Source organism: Bombus pascuorum, chromosome 4 (assembly GCF_905332965.1).
Source record: "Bombus pascuorum chromosome 4, iyBomPasc1.1, whole genome shotgun sequence".
In the NCBI taxonomy this organism is placed as follows: Eukaryota; Metazoa; Arthropoda; class Insecta; order Hymenoptera; family Apidae; genus Bombus; species Bombus pascuorum.
In genome coordinates this window covers 413,747-431,622 of record NC_083491.1, presented here as the reverse complement: position 1 = coordinate 431,622, position 17,876 = coordinate 413,747, and the positions used below count along the sequence as shown (strand labels likewise).

At 39.9% G+C, this 17,876-nt stretch overlaps 1 protein-coding gene across 2 annotated transcripts in view; it reads right to left on the bottom strand.

Moving 5' to 3' along the window:
• The window catches only part of LOC132906206 (protein phosphatase Slingshot), a 76,972-nt gene that overhangs the window by 43,290 nt on the left and 15,806 nt on the right, over window positions 1–17,876 (bottom strand). For both annotated transcript variants that reach the window (XM_060958175.1, XM_060958174.1), the window contains one exon: window positions 8,627–8,786. In XM_060958175.1, coding sequence (XP_060814158.1) covers window positions 8,627–8,786 — 160 coding nt within the window. The remainder of the gene's footprint in view (window positions 1–8,626; window positions 8,787–17,876) is intronic.

The following is a 17,876-nucleotide window of genomic DNA, read 5'->3' as shown; positions in this document are numbered from 1 at the left end:
TTCATCTTTGTTCTGCCTTTGAATGTTTCTCGAGAAAGTGTACAAATCTCGTTAACGATACCTACTAAGCTCGTATCTGCCAAAGTACCATAATTTAAAACCTAGCATAGAATCGATTTCACGCGTTTCGCGCTCGTATACATTCTTCTCTGGAAACTTATCTGAAAAAGTTCAGTGCGTAAACGAGAAACCATCACCAAAGAGTACCGTAAATCTTGGAAATGGTCGGAAACATGGGTCTTATCACCGCGTCGAAGTGGGTACTCGCAGGATCGCCCGGACAGGCCAATTACACCTGCGTTTGCAAATTCACGGCATCCTGTTGGAGCGAAGGTGAACAGGTACCAAAGACACCGAGACCAACGGCTTGTGCGTATATCGTGGCCCGAATGCGTGCGTTCGCTTCACGGGACATACCCGGACGTACAGATCAGAAAAACTACTTAAAAGTTACGGTATCGCGTAATAGGCGGACTGGGCTTAATGGCCGTTGGCTGGTGTCCAGGCGAAAAGATTCGAAGAAATTCGTTTCACGGGATTTATGTCGGAATAAAACGGCCAACGGTATTGAGACAGGCTACCGTATTTTACCGACATTTTACGTCACTGATTTCCTGGGCAAGCTATTCATTCGGTAGCTACTTTTCGTAGGAACGCGAAAAGAAAAATCCTGTATAAATTTAGAAAATAAAAAAGATTTAAGTTTTTTATTAGACTGATCGAAGGCGCTCTCCAAACGTCGTCCTATCGTCAATGATCAATCGGATTAAAGAAGAAAGAAATTAAAGAAGAGATTTGCTACGAGTCAGGTATATTCTACGTTAAGAAACCGTATAACAAGTATATCACGAACAGTCGGAATATTCGTACGACGATCTTACATAAATTTAAATTTGGCAAAAGTGGCAGGAAAGTAGACTTTTTTAAACGATCCTTTATTCCATCTATGAGATATTTTTGATGCGTGCGATCGAGTGGACTGCGTTATGCGTTAGGCAATCTCGACGCGTCTGACAGTGAAAGAAGGGCGAGAAAAGAGAATTTTCACGAGGCCAGTGCCTTGAAATTGAACAGGGCGCGGCAAGAAGAATCGAACGAGAAGCAAAAAGAAGCAAGAAAGGTGGTGGCCAGAAGCCGGTCGTAAAACCCGTTTTAGCAGAGCTCGAGTGGCGAGATAGCCCAGTTTTGTTCAGAGAGTGTTCGAACATTGAAATTAGACTTGTTGACTTCCGACGAGATGCTTCGTCGTGAATAGAAAATCCGTTTAAAAGAAATACTTTTCCAATAGGTCAAATAAATAAAAGTATCGCGAATCGCGTTTTTATAGCTGATTAGCTATATGGTGATTTTCATCGTAACGTAAATATAAATTATACCATTTGTTTTGATTCTCCGATAACGTTCGATAGATGTTCCTTTACGGTTAGAAGTAGAATTTTATCGATATTTACTCGTGTCGTTTAATTTTATTTTGTACATTTAATGCCACGTCTACCATTCAAGAGAATTCCTTTTATAGCTCTCCTACATAAAAGACTGCCATAATTTCGAATTAAATATTTCATTTTCAAAAACATAGATGATTACGGATACAAAATTTTGCACCGATGGACAAAAATCCGGAAAATTGGCTTCCTTTCTAACTGCCGCGTTATATAATCTTCCTCGATTCCTATTGTGGCGGTACTCGACAGCGAAATATCACCACTCGACGCTAACTAATGTCGGACGACGGCAGCGCAGTGGTTGACACCTTAGGTTCAGAACGTTTCGGAACCCGGGTTCAAATCCCGGCGACCAGAGTCCGATTTTTCTCCTACGTATCTAAATTAGAAGAAAATACAGCCAGTACCCCAGCAGCGACATATACACCAGCAACTTACAACCATCACGGCCTATTCACCTCACTATCGATTCCTATGGTAACTTGACTTTTGAGACACGACGCGAAACGACGCGACACGACGCGACGTCCAATTTCGTTCGACTCTGTCGAGGTACAGTAGCGGACAAAAGTTTAAGACGAAATGGAAGAAATAAATAATTGATTTACTTTCCATAAAAAATATAAATACAGTGTTCTACATTTGGTATTAACTAATTAGGCATTTGTTTATACACTTACAAAAAAAATTTCATTTTGATATTTTGCTCAGTAGCGAAGTTACAAAAAAAGGAACGAAATCTGTATAATATTTCGTCGGTCAAAAGTTTAAGACTATACAAAAAATATTAATTTTTGGTTAAAAAATATGCACAATTTTTGTTTAAATTCAATATTTTGTCCAATATCCGTTATTTCTTATCACTTCGGTACATCTTCTTGGCATTGAATCTATTAATTTTTTACATTGATCTACCGTAATATTACTCCAAGCTGTTTCAATTGTAGAGTAAAGTTCATTCAAATTTTTCGGTTTATAACCTTGTACTGTCTTTTTTATGATGCTCCACAAGTTCTCGATTGGATTAATATCTGGTGATTGGGACGGCCACGGCAGCACGGTGATATTTTCTTCTTGAAAAAACTGTTTCACAACCCGAGCCGTGTGCTTCGGATCATTATCATTTTGAAAAATAAAATCATCACTCATATTGTTGCGTGCAAAAGGTAACATTGTGTTCTTGAGTATGTCCTTGTATTGAAAACGGTCCATAATTCCATTGATACGACATATCGGACCAGGGCCGCTTCGAGAAAAACACGCCCACACCATAACGTTGCCACCACCATGTTTAAGAGTTTTTAAAACGCACTGTGTTTTCAAACTTTCGCCAATTCGACGTCTAACGTACCGTACCCCGTCAGAAGAGACGCGACTGAATTTCGATTCGTCAGAAAACAATACCTTTTGCCAATCTTCACTTGTCCAATGCTTATGAGCTTTAGCAAATGCAAGTCGTCTTTTTCGATTCCTAGAACTCAGCAGTGGTTTCTTTTGGGGTTTTCGTCCTCTTAAGTTAAAGTCTTCTAATCTTCTCCTAACAGTTCTAGCACTAATTTGTGTATCGTTTTCATAGTTTATCTCCGCAGCAATATTATTTGCACTACGAAAACGATCCTTTTCGCTCAATCGATGAATCCGGCGATCCATTTTCGGTGTTGTTTTCCGTGGTCTTCCGTTTTTCGGTTGATCGCAATACATGCCTGTCTTTAAACATTTATACCAAGCTTGTTTACAAGCTGTTTCTGACCTGTTCACTATATTTGCTATTTCGGTGAAGGTTTTACTTTGCTTTCGCAGCCTTACGATTTGTTCCCTTTCGTTTTCAAGTAAATTCTTTGATTTACCCATAGTCTGTTCCTACCTAAATGAATTTTAAGCAATAAAAGGTACACTAAACAATGATTTTGACATTCCAGAATCAAAATGTTCAAAAACTGTACTCGTACTCACGTTTTACACAGATCGTCTTAAACTAATGTCCACTGTTTCCAAGTGCTAGGCGGTAACTAACTGTTGTAACTCCTACATTGTTTGTATTTAACAACTGACTGTCTGAGGTTACGAAGGTCAAACATACAGCTACGTTATTCCAAAGAGACAAACCGAATAGAAGAACAATATGCGTATAAGATGTTTGTAATCCGGTTTACAAATCATCGTCTTAAACTTTTGTCCGCTACTGTACATAGCTGATACAGTAGCAAAGAACAAGTTCGGCCGGATCTAAAACACGCTCCTGCGGCTATAAATCGTTCCCCCGTTCAGTGGACGGAACTATCGCGATAAATTATCGTCGCCCACGCGACACTGCTTTTCCGCGGTTTCGTAAGGTCAGCGTTACCGATAAAACCACGTTGACGTCGATATTCCGGACGATCATCTCAGCTCCGGACGAAAGCTCCAACGTTGCGTAGTTTCGATCAATTTATCCTGCCGCTACGTCCACCAATGTTACGCGATAAGTATTACACGAGTACTGTTTGATCCGTGACTGCCACGTGGTTTGTCGCTGCAACTATCAAACTCGACGATCAATTAACGTTAACTTTCGATCGATGTTGGCTTATCAAGATTGAAATACGAATACACGTATATACCTATATTTATCTATCTTTACCTATCTTTACCTCTCTTTACCTATTTACCTATCTTTAATCTCTGTCCATTGTTACGTCCGGTCACTCTTTACATAAACCAGAATCCATCCCACGGTCGAGGCGACTAACTGTGCAAATATAATTAGTCGGACCGCAATAAACCTAAGGAACTGTCATAAAACTATGCATTTGCATTTTACCTTTTTTGTTATAAAATACATTCAAATACGAGACGTTCCTTACGGTTATTGTTCGATCAAGTAAGAAATGGAAAAAGTCGGCCTTTTACCATGTTCAACGGTCATTTCTACCCGCAAGCGACGGGTGGTGGAGCGACCAAATCCCTACAATAGTTTTCCTCTGCGACAGTATCGTCACCGAACTCGACTGGTTTGTCAGCCTTAGAGTTCAACGTCTCTTGACTGGTTTTTCATCCGTTGACCAGTCAATGTCTTGACTGGTTTTTCGTTCATTGATCAGTCATCGGTATTAACTTACTATTTATACGTCTCTGAGAATAGGTCTGTACACAAGTCGTCCAACTATTTATATCTACAAAGTTGTTGAAATAAAGTATATATTATAACCTGTTACTTCGGTGTTATAATCGATCAACCACCTCTAATATGCTAAACGAAATAGGGGATCAACCAATTCGTGGCGTGGATTGTCGAATCGTAACGAGAATTTACCGCGAACGCGTCTCTCCGCGAACGGTCCAACATCTATCCTTATCCCGTACAAATGCATAATTTATAATTCAGAAATGATATGAAATCGATCGATCACGACATAGGGAACATTATTGTCTTATCGGGAAGAAATTCGTTGTCAAAAGTCAAACGCAACACTCATGAAATTGACATCGTACGTCAAATGGCACAAGCATTGTTTATCGCGAATCCCTGTGACACATTGAAATCATTGCTGACGACACTCGCCATTAACTAGACGACCCAAAGCGATCTCATCATCGCCATTCATCCGCGTTTAATTAATTACAGGCAACTCATTCTGCTCGATCGAGACAACGTACTACATATTACGTTACTGTGCGGCTAACGTATATCGATAGAATATGGATAGTTTACATCATCGTGTATATTCACCTGATGTAACCGCGTTGTGTTACCATTTAATTACACTAATATAGACCAATAAAAGCATTTCATTTCTCGAAATATACAAGAGAAAATTTATCTATATACAGTATATATGTATGTATGTATCATTTTCCTCAGAAACTTATACCTATTTTAGTTAGTCGATCCAATTTCACTCAACTACTACGATATTTCCGTCACGTTTATCGAAACGGATACCCAATTTACCAATTTCATGCTGTATTTTTATCTACAAAATATACGCCGAGACCCCTGTAAAAGCGAAAAACTACCTGCAATATTTAGAAGTTTCCTTCGCCAACAAAACGAAACACGATCGATCGAAGCGTGCGTCACCAGGGAAAAATCCCGATTCCAGCGAATAAACGAAAACCAAAAGCGTAGCACAATGCACCGGAAGTGGGCAAGCGAATAGGTTAATGGTCGGCCAGGTCACTGACACTTTCCGCATAAAAGGTTCGACTCGAGGGCAAGTTGCATGCGTGCGTTTAACTGCGAGCGTAAAAAGTAACGGGCCCTGCTGAAAAGCAGTGGACGAAACGACCTGTGGCGAATCATACGTTCCCCTTACCTCGTTGTCCTTGTAGGGACCAGTTTCTCGTCCCGCAACCTCTCGCGGAGGAATCCCGACAGCTTTAACAAGCGTGAATGCCTGTTCTGTCCAGAATTCTAATACCATATTTCGCTCGTACCCAACGCGTACATTCTGTTCCTATTGCTTGTTTCGTGACTCGTACGTCGATAACTTGGCCAGCTATAGAGAATGTCAAGATCAAATGGTCCTGAGTTCTATGCAGTTGAATGGCTACGACCGATCAGCTGATTGTCACGTGGATGTGTTTCTCCGATAGCGGTCGATCTTTCCTTCGATTAGTACTTAGCCGGATAAATAACAACTCGAAATAACGTATTATTTCAACTAATTTGCCACATTTCTTTTTCTTGTTTTTCTTTTCTTTTTTTTAATAAAACCTATACAAGAGAAATTCAAAATCCTAGTTGAAACAAAATCCTAGTTGATTTCTTAAAATATTTAAATTGCAACATCATCTAACGGCTAACACCATCTTGTCAGTAACGATCGAACCGTTTCTTATTTCAATTTCATTCCGTAGGTGCATCGTGGACCATCGTTACGCAGATCGGAGGTTATTATCGAGACAACAGACGATCCGCAGAAGTCGCTATTCTGCTCCTCGTCGGCGATGTAACAAGTTTGAACTGGGTCGAGGTTCGTCGAAGCTTATTTTTCTAGAGGCCAGTTTGCATCCCTGCCGAAGTAGACCCGTGTCAAGGACGACGTGAAATTCGTGCTTCTGCACTCGATACAAGCCTTTTCGTTTTTTCTTTCTTTTTTTTTTTTTTCACATAGTGCTGCTATTGTATTAAAAATACGTAATCTCGTCTGGACAAAGGGAACTGGTGATCGTTCAATCGCACCATGCTCGAACATTTCTTTTAGCTTTTATTTAGAATTCAAGACAGTTTAAACGGTGAAATCGAATTTTTCTTAAAGCGATTACAAAAAGATTGGAGGGGCGGAGGGGGGGGAGTTAAAAGAATCGAATAAAATAGAATCTCGAATTCGAAGTTCGACATACGAGTGGACATAGGGTCAACGGCATTGAGAGTTGTCGCTCTAATTCAAAAAGTACTGTCACCGTCGCATCCAACACGCGACACACGCGTGACGACCTGGAATCTTCCACGTGGGATCGGTACGAGTCGCTGGTGTCGTTGGAACACTATCGCGAAGTGGGCTAAAGGCGACCCACATGCGCGGGTCGTCGGCGAACGCGACACATTGAGGTCGCGGCCGATGAGAAACGACCGCTTCCGCTCGGCAAACGACTCGAGACGTGTTTGTCGTTTCAAAAGACTTACGCGACCAGTTTCTTATCATCGAGCCGGACTTCCTCGTGCGTGCGCTTCACGAACTGATATCGGCGTTAAAGTCCGTTTCATCGATCTTCGGTGGCGAATGCTCATGTACGTTCAATACGCAAAATGTCACCTTTGTCATCCTACGTTCCTTGCTTTAATTTATATAATTAAGGACGAAAGAAAAACATATCGATACTTCTTTGCCGTAAAAGCGAAAATTTGCGCATTCGTGGTTTTCGCGTAAAAGTGGCGATACGGTTACTTATATCGTTTACATTGCTTCCAATTCCGATGAACGTACGTTTATTCGTATTCCAAAACTAACATAAACCGAAGTCATGTAACGATCAACATCGGTCGGTCTTTAACTTTCCAATCGCACCAAGGCAGCTACGTTTTTCCGAAACAACGGTGACCACTTTTCATTCCGAACGTAGAAAGCTACGCGTTGGTCAGAGATTTCGCAATCACCGATCGTTGGTTTGCTCTCGTTAGGATTGGCTGACGTCACGATACTATTACCTGTCGGTTGTTCACACAGGTTCTGGACTTTCTGCAGTGGCAACGTAGTGAAACACGATAATTTTAGACGAGACGCTCGTTTCCAATTTCTCCGATGGAAAATGCGTTCAAAGATACTCAACTATTAGCTCATCTTTGACGAGAGAAATACTTTTTGTACGTTATAAGCAAAAATAGATAAACAATTCGAAAGAAATACAGGTGATGAGAAATTTCGGAAAAATAATATCGAAATTACCGCAAGATGACGTTAACGTGTATGCACGCGGTTCGTCATAGGCCGCGGAATTTTATGCATTTTTTTGCTAGATCTAATGAAAAAAAATTTTACAAAAATGCCTATATAAAGTACTGAAAATAGAGTATTCGTTATAATAATATTTGATAGATGAAACAAATTTCTATGTAAATTCCCTTTCTTCGGGTATATCTATAAACATGTAGAAATGCATACAAATGCGCAGTCTAGTCATTAAATTGGAGATAAATGTCAATCGTGAAGATATCTCGCGTCCGTTGACGAGAAACATCGTTGAAATCGCGCGCCAGAACATCTAAGCAAACCTCTGCCGTAAATTTCAAGATCCCGGAATTGGCAGACAATTCGCGGTCTCGAGATATCGATTGCAACGCGCGTTTCAAATAAAATAGATTCTATCCTTGAGCTTTTGTTCGCGCAAAATGTCATGGCCGGTGCTCGATCGATCGTATGCACATAATCGATGCATGCAATCCCATTTTTATCTTTGTTTTTACCTTGTAGCGATTTTTTCATCGCACCGTTGTAAGGAGAATGCCAAAGAATGTGCAATAATGTTTCGAGTAAAAGATACGCGAAACAACTTTCAACGTTACATAAACCGCTGCAGACGAACTATATACGTATACCCTTGTTCGCGTAATCTACATTACGAATCGTAAGTGTTCGAACGAATGTTACTGCCAGATATATATGCTTTGTTCTTGGTAAAATAAAAAACCATCTTTCGCTATAAAGAAAACTTTCTTCACAACTAAACACAGTTGTATCTTCTAAAATCTCGTAACTCACCATTTTCAGGGTTTCCTCCGGTCTGAGCAGATAAAACATAGATTGCAGGTGCTGTTGAATGTCGCATCCTGCTGCGGAAACCTTTCTCGAGGGTCTGGCCCTTTCGTTCGGAGGTAAAACCAAGGCCGCGCCCTTGCCCGCGAAGTAACATTCGCTCAGGCTGCAACAGAAACAAGAAAAAGTCTATTAACATAGAGTGGAAAGTTATGGACGACGCCTGTGCAACGTAAATGTTTAAGATTTAAAGGACAACTCACGTATTTTAAAGTGTTTCGATGCCAATTATTCAAGATATACCGCTTTAATTTGTCTTGGCACTGCAGTTAATTAAAAAGAATTACGCTAAGAATTTACGCTCTTTTTACGCCTAAAAGCTTTCACCTTTCTTCTTTTACTTCTTTCTATAATCACAATATCGTTTAAAAGGAACAGAATACCAATGTTTACTTTTTACGATACATACATACGTGTGTATATATATAGCTACGTATAAAATGATAAATAGAAAAACTAATTTTAATAGTAAAATGCGAGATTTACCGAGTCAGTGATAGTGTTTTACTCGCTGATTTTTCACAATTATTTGCCGAAATAATGCTCGACAACGAAACTAGGTTGAAAAACATTTCTGGCAAAAAAAGAAAGTATCGCCGTTAGCCGTTAGGAGTACGAAATTTCTATAGCAGGGGAAGCGTTAAAGTTAGCTGGTGCTCGAACATCTGCCAAATCTGTCGCGGAGAGCTACACTCTCGTTGTAAGGAGCATCGTACGCTCGTCGGACGCACATGGCGTTTCACGCACCTAACTATGATACGTAGTAGGTAGTAAGTAGTAAGTAGTAAGTAGTAAGTAGGAAGTAGTAAGTACACGTGTAAGCTTCCGGTAGCGCACGCGCGTTTACGCTCGTGCCATACAATGGGAAGAGTTTCTCTTTCACGAGGGGTAGCGATTACACGCGTGTAAGTAACCGTAGAAAAGAGAAACCTGAGAATCTATCTTCGGCAATGCGCTCTTCCACGATCTTCGTTATCGAGAGCTGTGACGATTACTTTCACACGATAAGGGACCAGCTGCCGTGACGGAAAGCAATTAGCGACGGCGGCCTTATTAGCAAAACTGGAGCGAGTTGATTTCTCTGTAGTGATTTTCGCGCCCCTGATCCTCCCACTCCTGCCACCGCACCGCGCCGCGAATCCCCACTTTTCCCCACTTTTCCCCACTCTTCCCCGCTCCACACCACTTCTCGATTATTAACCCTCCACGAGATTTTCACGGAACTGAGATTTATCTTGGTGTGAACGCCGAGATCGCGCACCACACTGGATTTCTAGGTGGAACGTGATAGATGAGAATTTCATGGAAACGACACAGAACGAAACGGACGATGAGAAACCATAATTTACTCCGCGAACGTTAGATTTTTTGAACAGTCATTAACGAACATGGTCTTTTTGGTTCAAGTGTGGGCAACGTTGGCAACGAGCCTGTCAGAGGAAGATTTATCGCGCGGAATGCGCAACTAATTTTGAAATCAATTATTTTTATGAATCATCCAACCTCGTCTCTCGAACGGGCTGATCGATGCCCCAGGAGGAAAAAGTTACAAGTCGCTTTAACGTTTTAGACTTTCGCGATCATTTGCTTTTCTTATACTTTACATTTTCAGAAACAAGAGAAGACAACGTAGTCGATTGTGAAAAGCAATAGCAGTGTTTTCTTAATAATTCGATATTATAGTCGATACAGATCAGCTACAAAGCCAACGTAAAGAAATGCGTTCTCGTACCCGTTTACGCAAATGCTTGTTGGTAGCCCTGCCTTTTCTTTCGCAGGGGTGTCCTTTCCCGACTTCTCCGTATTGGTGCGCTCTCCAACAACTTTCACGAACGATAGTCGATAGCGCGATAGCCGCCTCGATCAACTATAGAAACATCACCACCGATCGAAATTCACCAGTTCCAAGGGCAACGAATATACCTCGACTTTTCGCAAACGGCAAACTCTACGTTGAAAAATCTATTAAAAATGTTAATATTATCAAACGATTTCTATTCATAAATATAACAATAATTCCTTTTTAACAAATAGGGAAAAAAAGTAGATGATCGATTTGATCGTCGAACACGCCAACTGCGAAACGCTTTTTCAGTGTGAAAACGCGAACAGAATGGAACTCGAGCGCGCGATTAGGGCGAAGAACGATGAGATACTAAAATCATCTCGAGATTCGAACTAGAAACTGCGACGCGTGGGCGCGTCTTCGCCAAGCAGACTTTTGCAGCTCGTATTATTAGCCTCCGAGGAGATTGCACGCTGCTTGTCGCGCGTTTTCGCGCTCGCAAAACCAAAGAATTCATGGAAAAGAGCTTGTACAAGCAGAATCTTTTCTCGTTGTCCCTCGACCAATCTCGTCTTGATCATCTATATAGATTCTTTATAAAACGCTATCAAAACGAATGCGTCTTATCCCTCTTACGATCGATAACACGTTCCTTGGAAACGTTACATTACCTTTGAAATTACCATTACCTTTGTAAGAAGCATGTAGCCAGGAGGCAACCGAATTGAAATTGGCTAAAGAGAGCGTTCGACTTGTAACGGACATCGCCTATCGAATCGAATTATTCGAAGCTCGTTAAAACAGGCGTTCCGACAAAATTTACGCGTAAATCACGCGTATAACGTACGTGTTCCTACGTTAGAAAAATCTACAAGTTCGTAACACATGTACAGTTTATTTCCGTTGCATAGTACGATATTTTTGCACCTTTGCTGACGCTCGAAATATCAAGTGAAACGGTATGTATGTATATATATACAACTACCACCGTGACTGGATATCGCTGAAACTCGATAACTTTGCGTGAACTCGCGACACCCTGTTCAACTCAAACTATTAATGCGATTCGAAAGCTCTCTACTTTTGCACACAACTTGAGAAATATCGCGAAACGTAGCATAAAGAATCATATACGAAGCGTTTCAGGTTCGAAATTTACCAACATGGAAAAAATTATATCAAACTCCGTTGAAGCATTGGTACGATATCTGCGTTAAAACTTTCTCTCCATTTGTCTGGCCTTTGTTTCATTTGCATGCAACATTGTTGGCAGAAATAAACGTTCCAGAGAAAGTACCACTCCGTGTATATATCAACGATATGTATTGATCCGCGAGACGTTGAATTAAAAGTTTCAACAAGATTTCAAAACGGACAAATAAGAAACAGAGCCACGCGGAATACTTATCAATTAATACTTTTAACCGTTGAACGCGTTACAAAAGCATTCGACGATATAACACGAGTATAACGACGATTTTCATGACAAATAATACATTCTTCGACTTTATCCAGCCTATCCTACGCCTTAACAGATACGTAGATACAAATGGAGGCAACAGCGATGATGTCATTTGACACGAGTAGCACGACTTTAGGTCGCGCGAAACGTCTCGACAACGCGCCGGTGAATGTGCATCCGAGATCGCATCTGCAATTGTCATCGGTGTGCCACGGGGACCTTTCGAGCAAAATGCAATTCGCATAACCCCGTTAAAGTGTGTCACGTACCGGTACACGTCGCTCAAACATCGGCAAACCTGATTTTACGCTTGGTTACCGCCATATGAGAGCCTTCCAATGACTCTCCGTTCTCAAAGATTTGTCCAATTGATTTTTTCCCACTTGTTGCATCGATTAAACGAATTACAATTTCCAGTCTCTGATCTAGCTTCTTTTCCATTGGATCGAACAACTTCATTCATTCACGCCGATATTTCTACATCGTTTCGTCATTTTTTCCTCTTATCGTTACTCTAAAGTATTCTTATTCTTGCTGATCGTTAATCGAATATCGTTCACCACGATGTACGAGCGTCTGCTCGTCAACGGGACAAGCTATGTCGTTTCTCATCTGTTAAATCGCAAACAACTCTGTAATCGCAAAAGAATTTGAAACTCAAACACGACACTTTTCCTTTGGTCGTTATAGGTATTATTATTTTATTGCTTTCCTCTCTATGCGATAGAAAACGAGTAAAATCATTTGTAAGAAAAGCATCGACCACGGAAACAGTTGTGTTTTCTTATCAGTATACACAGCTTTTGACGGGCCACATCCACCGTGACGCGTGTGTAATCGACGCGAACTTCCGGTAAATCGGTTAACGTGCAGACCGGAAACGACAGTCCGCATCGTCGCGTCGCTATTAGAACAAGGTTATTAATGACGTTCGTCACACGTTTTTAAAACACTTGCTAACAAAGAATAGAATTTCTAGGATGAAATATCTTAATATAAAATTTATACAGCTCGATAAATATACCCAAGTAGAATCTATTTCTGACAGAAATACGTACATAGATGCTACCGAGTTACAAAATGGCAGATCCATAAATAAAGAAATTGCACCACCCAAGAAATAGGAAATCTGAACCAAGACTCATTCGTCCCGATTAACTGGTTAAATCGCTTATTTCTTCCTCTCCTTTTACTTAGTCCACTTTGAACATCAAAAGAGACTAAAGAAATCTTTTCAAAACCGGTCTTGCAACAAAGTTCAATGGTTCGAGCACCTTGGATTCGCTGCATTCAACGACGCAATTATAACGAGAAAGATACAAATCGGCAACGTAATTCCGTTGGATTGCACGCGGTTTCCCGATGAACCTGACCATACTTTCCGGCCGTTGAAGTAATCAGTTCCACTGACTCGATACGCATGCAGATGCAATTGCGTCCACGCTGTTCGCTGGAGATTAGAAAAATTGCCGCGGAAACACCACGTATGCTAGCACAGATTACAGAATATGGAAAGTTGCTTTGATACTTCCGACGAAAATTATTTATCCCTATCTTCGACGATTCCTTGTTAAATAAAGAAAATTCCTTCTTCCTTACGTGGCTCGGAAGAATTTGCTATTCGATATATTGTTGCGATCATTGCATTTCTCCGAGTCAAAGCAAGCCGAGTCACTTATTCATAGATACTTATATACCGAAATTAAGAAACAAATTTTAACAAAAAGTAGAGTCGATCAATTTGTCTTCAGAGAGACTCACGATTAATACACGTTTAAAATTATGAACTCCAGTCGAGATCGAACAACGATCTCTGCTGGAAGTTCGAATCGGTCCGCGCGAGCATCGGTGCACTTCCACGCGCATCAAGAGTCGATCGAACGATCGCTTTCACCGCGGCCGTGATCCCCGGTGACGCAACTCGGCGAGCGATGAACGGAAAAAGCGACGTTTAACATGGAGAAAATTGCGTCCCGCGTCGAGAAGAAAGAATACGTCCAACGAACCACTGGAACTCGGCCAACTAGAGCGGAAACGATGAACACGACGACCACCGGCGAACGGACGATCGCGGCAACCTTTCAAAGCCTTTCGATTCTCCACATCGAAATGGAGAAAAGCGCGCAGCTACCGGGGGAGGGAGGGGGGACGGGTCGGGAAAGGGGAGAGACGATGCGCCAGATAATAAGGGGTAATACAAACATTGTCCTGGCTGGCGATCCTGGGCCAGTTTCTTCCTGAGAACGCGCGTTCCTCTCCTCTTCTCGTTCGATCCAACTTTAATTTCGCGCGAAACAGCTGAACAACGAACCGATTCCTTCCTTCGATCGTATAGTTGCTGCGAGAGATACAGCGGAATTGTCAAAAGTCGATCATCATCGATGAACTGAAATTCACAAGTTCCGAGAATCCAAACAAATAATTTGACATCCGTACGAGTAATTAAAAAAGTATGACAATTTACAACTGTTTCTTTCTTCGTAAAATATTTTCAGAAAATGTGTATATGATACACTCTAGAAATGCGCAATTTGCTGTCGTTTACGTAATGCACATAATGTCATAAAAGAATGTCACAAAGAAATCTGACGTAATTATTAAATAATAAAAAATAGCAATTAACGATAAATTCCATATAGTTGTAAACACGGCTACGTTCACCAGTGTGATCGAGATTAAATCAGATAAAATTAATGTTTACTATACTCGTTATACGTATACGATCTCGCTCTATGTCTGTTTCATCAACTATATACGCCTATACGTTTCTTCTGTTCGCGCACCAATCACAAACAGCGCGACAGATGCCTCGGCATCTCTCTACCTGTTCCGATGACCCCAAATTTAAATCGCGAACCGAAAGAAGAAGACTTTGGAAGAGGTAAAAGAGCCGAGTCGGCAAGATCCGAGCAAAAGGCTAAAGTGGCGTCGAATAAGCTTTCATTTGGAAACCTTGGAAAATTGTTATTGGATTATTCGTGTTTGTTATTGCATCTATCATTAGTGCACTTAATGGATAGAATAATGGACGATAATGTATAGAGAAATTAGGAAATGAGAAAATAACGAACTACGCTATTATCGTTTCCTTGTAGAAAACGATAATTATGTTCATATTGCTTATTTGCATCCTTCGAAATAAATTATGTTGGCAAACAGATAATTATGAAATATATTTGTGATTAATAATGTTGACTTGCGATATCGATGAATATGACATAACTATTACCGATAGACACGGCAAATGTTAATGAAAATATTTTTTTTCCGTCATCGTACGTAACGCGGGTTTGCTTGCATATTTAAACCGTTTCACAAAGAAAGGTACTATATTAATGGCATTCGAAATAAGTTCCAGTCCGATGACATATCGACCCAGTCTGGCGCCAGTTTGTCTAACGCGAAACCAGGAAGCAATGCCATCGATGTTACAACACGCCTTACATGATATTATCCACTTTCTTTCCTTAATTACCCTCCATTTATAAACGTTATACTGTCCGTCTGTCATAATATATACCCTCTGCAGGCTAACTAAGAAAGTGGTTATCGAAATTTGAATAACGATTATTATCACATCGACTGCGAAGCTTCGTGTTGTGTTCTCCGTCTCTAAGCAACACCGCATTGCTGTACGATTCGCCAGAAACGATGATCGACTGCGCGTCCAGACGATGTCGAAATTAGTGAAACTTACAAATGAATATACCTAGGATTAACTTTCGAACGCAACAAATAAACAGCAGTAAGTATGACAACGTTATTGCGCAAATATCGTATTTCTACCGATGAACCAACACTCCGCTCATTTGCGAATTTCAAATATATAACTGCCGCGAAATTGCTCGCACAATTTTTACGATCGATAGCATTTTCATTTTCAAGATCCAATTTATACATCTACAATTCTAAGCTCGATACGACATGGACGTGTTTGTAGTTTTTTTAACCTGTCAACTTTGATAATTGATATTTAATGATTCCATTAACGTTTATTATATATGAATAATTTGCGTCTTTTAATATTTATAAATATACAAACCTATCTATACACGATGTGAAATTTCAACAAATTATTATTGCGAAAAGATCAATTATATGGCCTTGAAAGCAAAACGCGTCGGCGACGAATCGAACAAAGATTTAAACCAACTACCGTGAGAAATTCAAAAGTTGTACAAAAGCTAGGCAGCTTCTCGACAACTCTCCTCTGAAAAATAATTGCTTTCGAGGGTCCCCTTTCATCCGCGATGGTACAAAGCGTGCAGCTGTTGCTCCGAGTCAGCTGACACGAAATGTAACCACCTTACTGGTAAACAGGAATATTGGTATTATCAAATATCATTTACGCATTTTACATTTACCTTCACACGATATAAGGAAATTAGTTACGGAAAATTGACAGACAGACAAACAGACAGACAGAGAGAGAGAGAGAGAGAGAGAGAGAGAGAGATTATTACCGTAGATATATTTTTGCAGATTATATACATTCTGTAATATACAAATACTCATAATATATAAATACTAAACTTATTTAAATTAAGAAAATCTGCAATGGAAGATATGTAAAAGCACTGATGAGTAATATTCGAACAAAGAATTACCTTTTACTCCAAAATCGACTAAATGCTAATTCTGCATTAAGGTGATTTTGGGAAATAAAATTACTATATACGCGGCGTATATTCCTAACATATTTCACTGGAACACGGCTCAAAAATAGATTTAATGCGCACGTGAGTCAAATCGAGGATCGTGGCAGAATGAGACTCACAGAATTACTCGAGCCAGCCTCTCCGATTTGCATGCTATTTCCGAAAATAAGATGTCCAATAAGAGGAAAATGAACGACACGTGGATTTCGACCCCTGAGCACCTCGCCTTTACGAACACAGTACGATCATTTCTGCTAACGCTAGAATCCCGGATGCGCTCGTTTTCATTTTCATAAACGCTATTTCTAACCATTTAAAACTACTACTGTTGAATTTTAAATAAAATATGTTAATTTTAGAATCTTCGACAATTATGTATAGAATTATTGGTTAATCTTTATATTTAACAAATAGAATAGAAAGATGATTAAACACAATTCGACGAAACAGTAACGCGTAACAAAATAAAATGAAAATAAAACTTGGAAATATAGGCATTTTTTTACGTGAATTAGATAGCAATAAACGTGTACACGTATATGCACGAAATGGCTAAACGGTAAATACACTAGTAGAGTGAAATTTTTGGGATTCCAGTGTTAAATCGTTTCGATCGTTCTTAGCTTCGAAAACCAACTTTACGTAATATCCGCAAGGTCTTTGCGCAATTTCAAATATTAGCGATCCTTTCCACAGAAATCCACAGAACGTAAGACAGATAGAATTTACTAAATTTATAACGAATTCTATTAAAAGAGAGAGAAAGAGAGAGACAGACAGACAGACAGACAGAGAAAGGAAGAGTCGGGTCTCTCTCTATAGAAGTACATTACACGTACAAAGTCCTAGGCAATATTTTGATTTGAGAAACAAACAAAACGAAATTTGTTGAATTTCAGTTATCTCACAGTTCACGTCGACTATCCTAACACACAGTTCATTCACGGTAAAATAAACATGCATTTACAAGAAAAGACTGAAACGCACGAATACCGTGAATCGATCGTATATGACATTTCATATATGACAATTCATATATGATATTTATAATATATACAAGCGTACATTTCTTTTATCATGGATTGTAAGTAAGCTGATTGCGAGGTCTACTCTGTATACCTGAAAGCTTGAATACATTATCTCCATATTTTCGTTTTCTATAATTAAGTATTAGTATCAAGGTCAAACGAGAGGATAAGGTCGAAATATTTTAAATAGGTAAATACAAATTTATAATAATAGTTATTATAACCCTTTTGGAATAATTTCAAACGCCTGTTTCGTATTTTT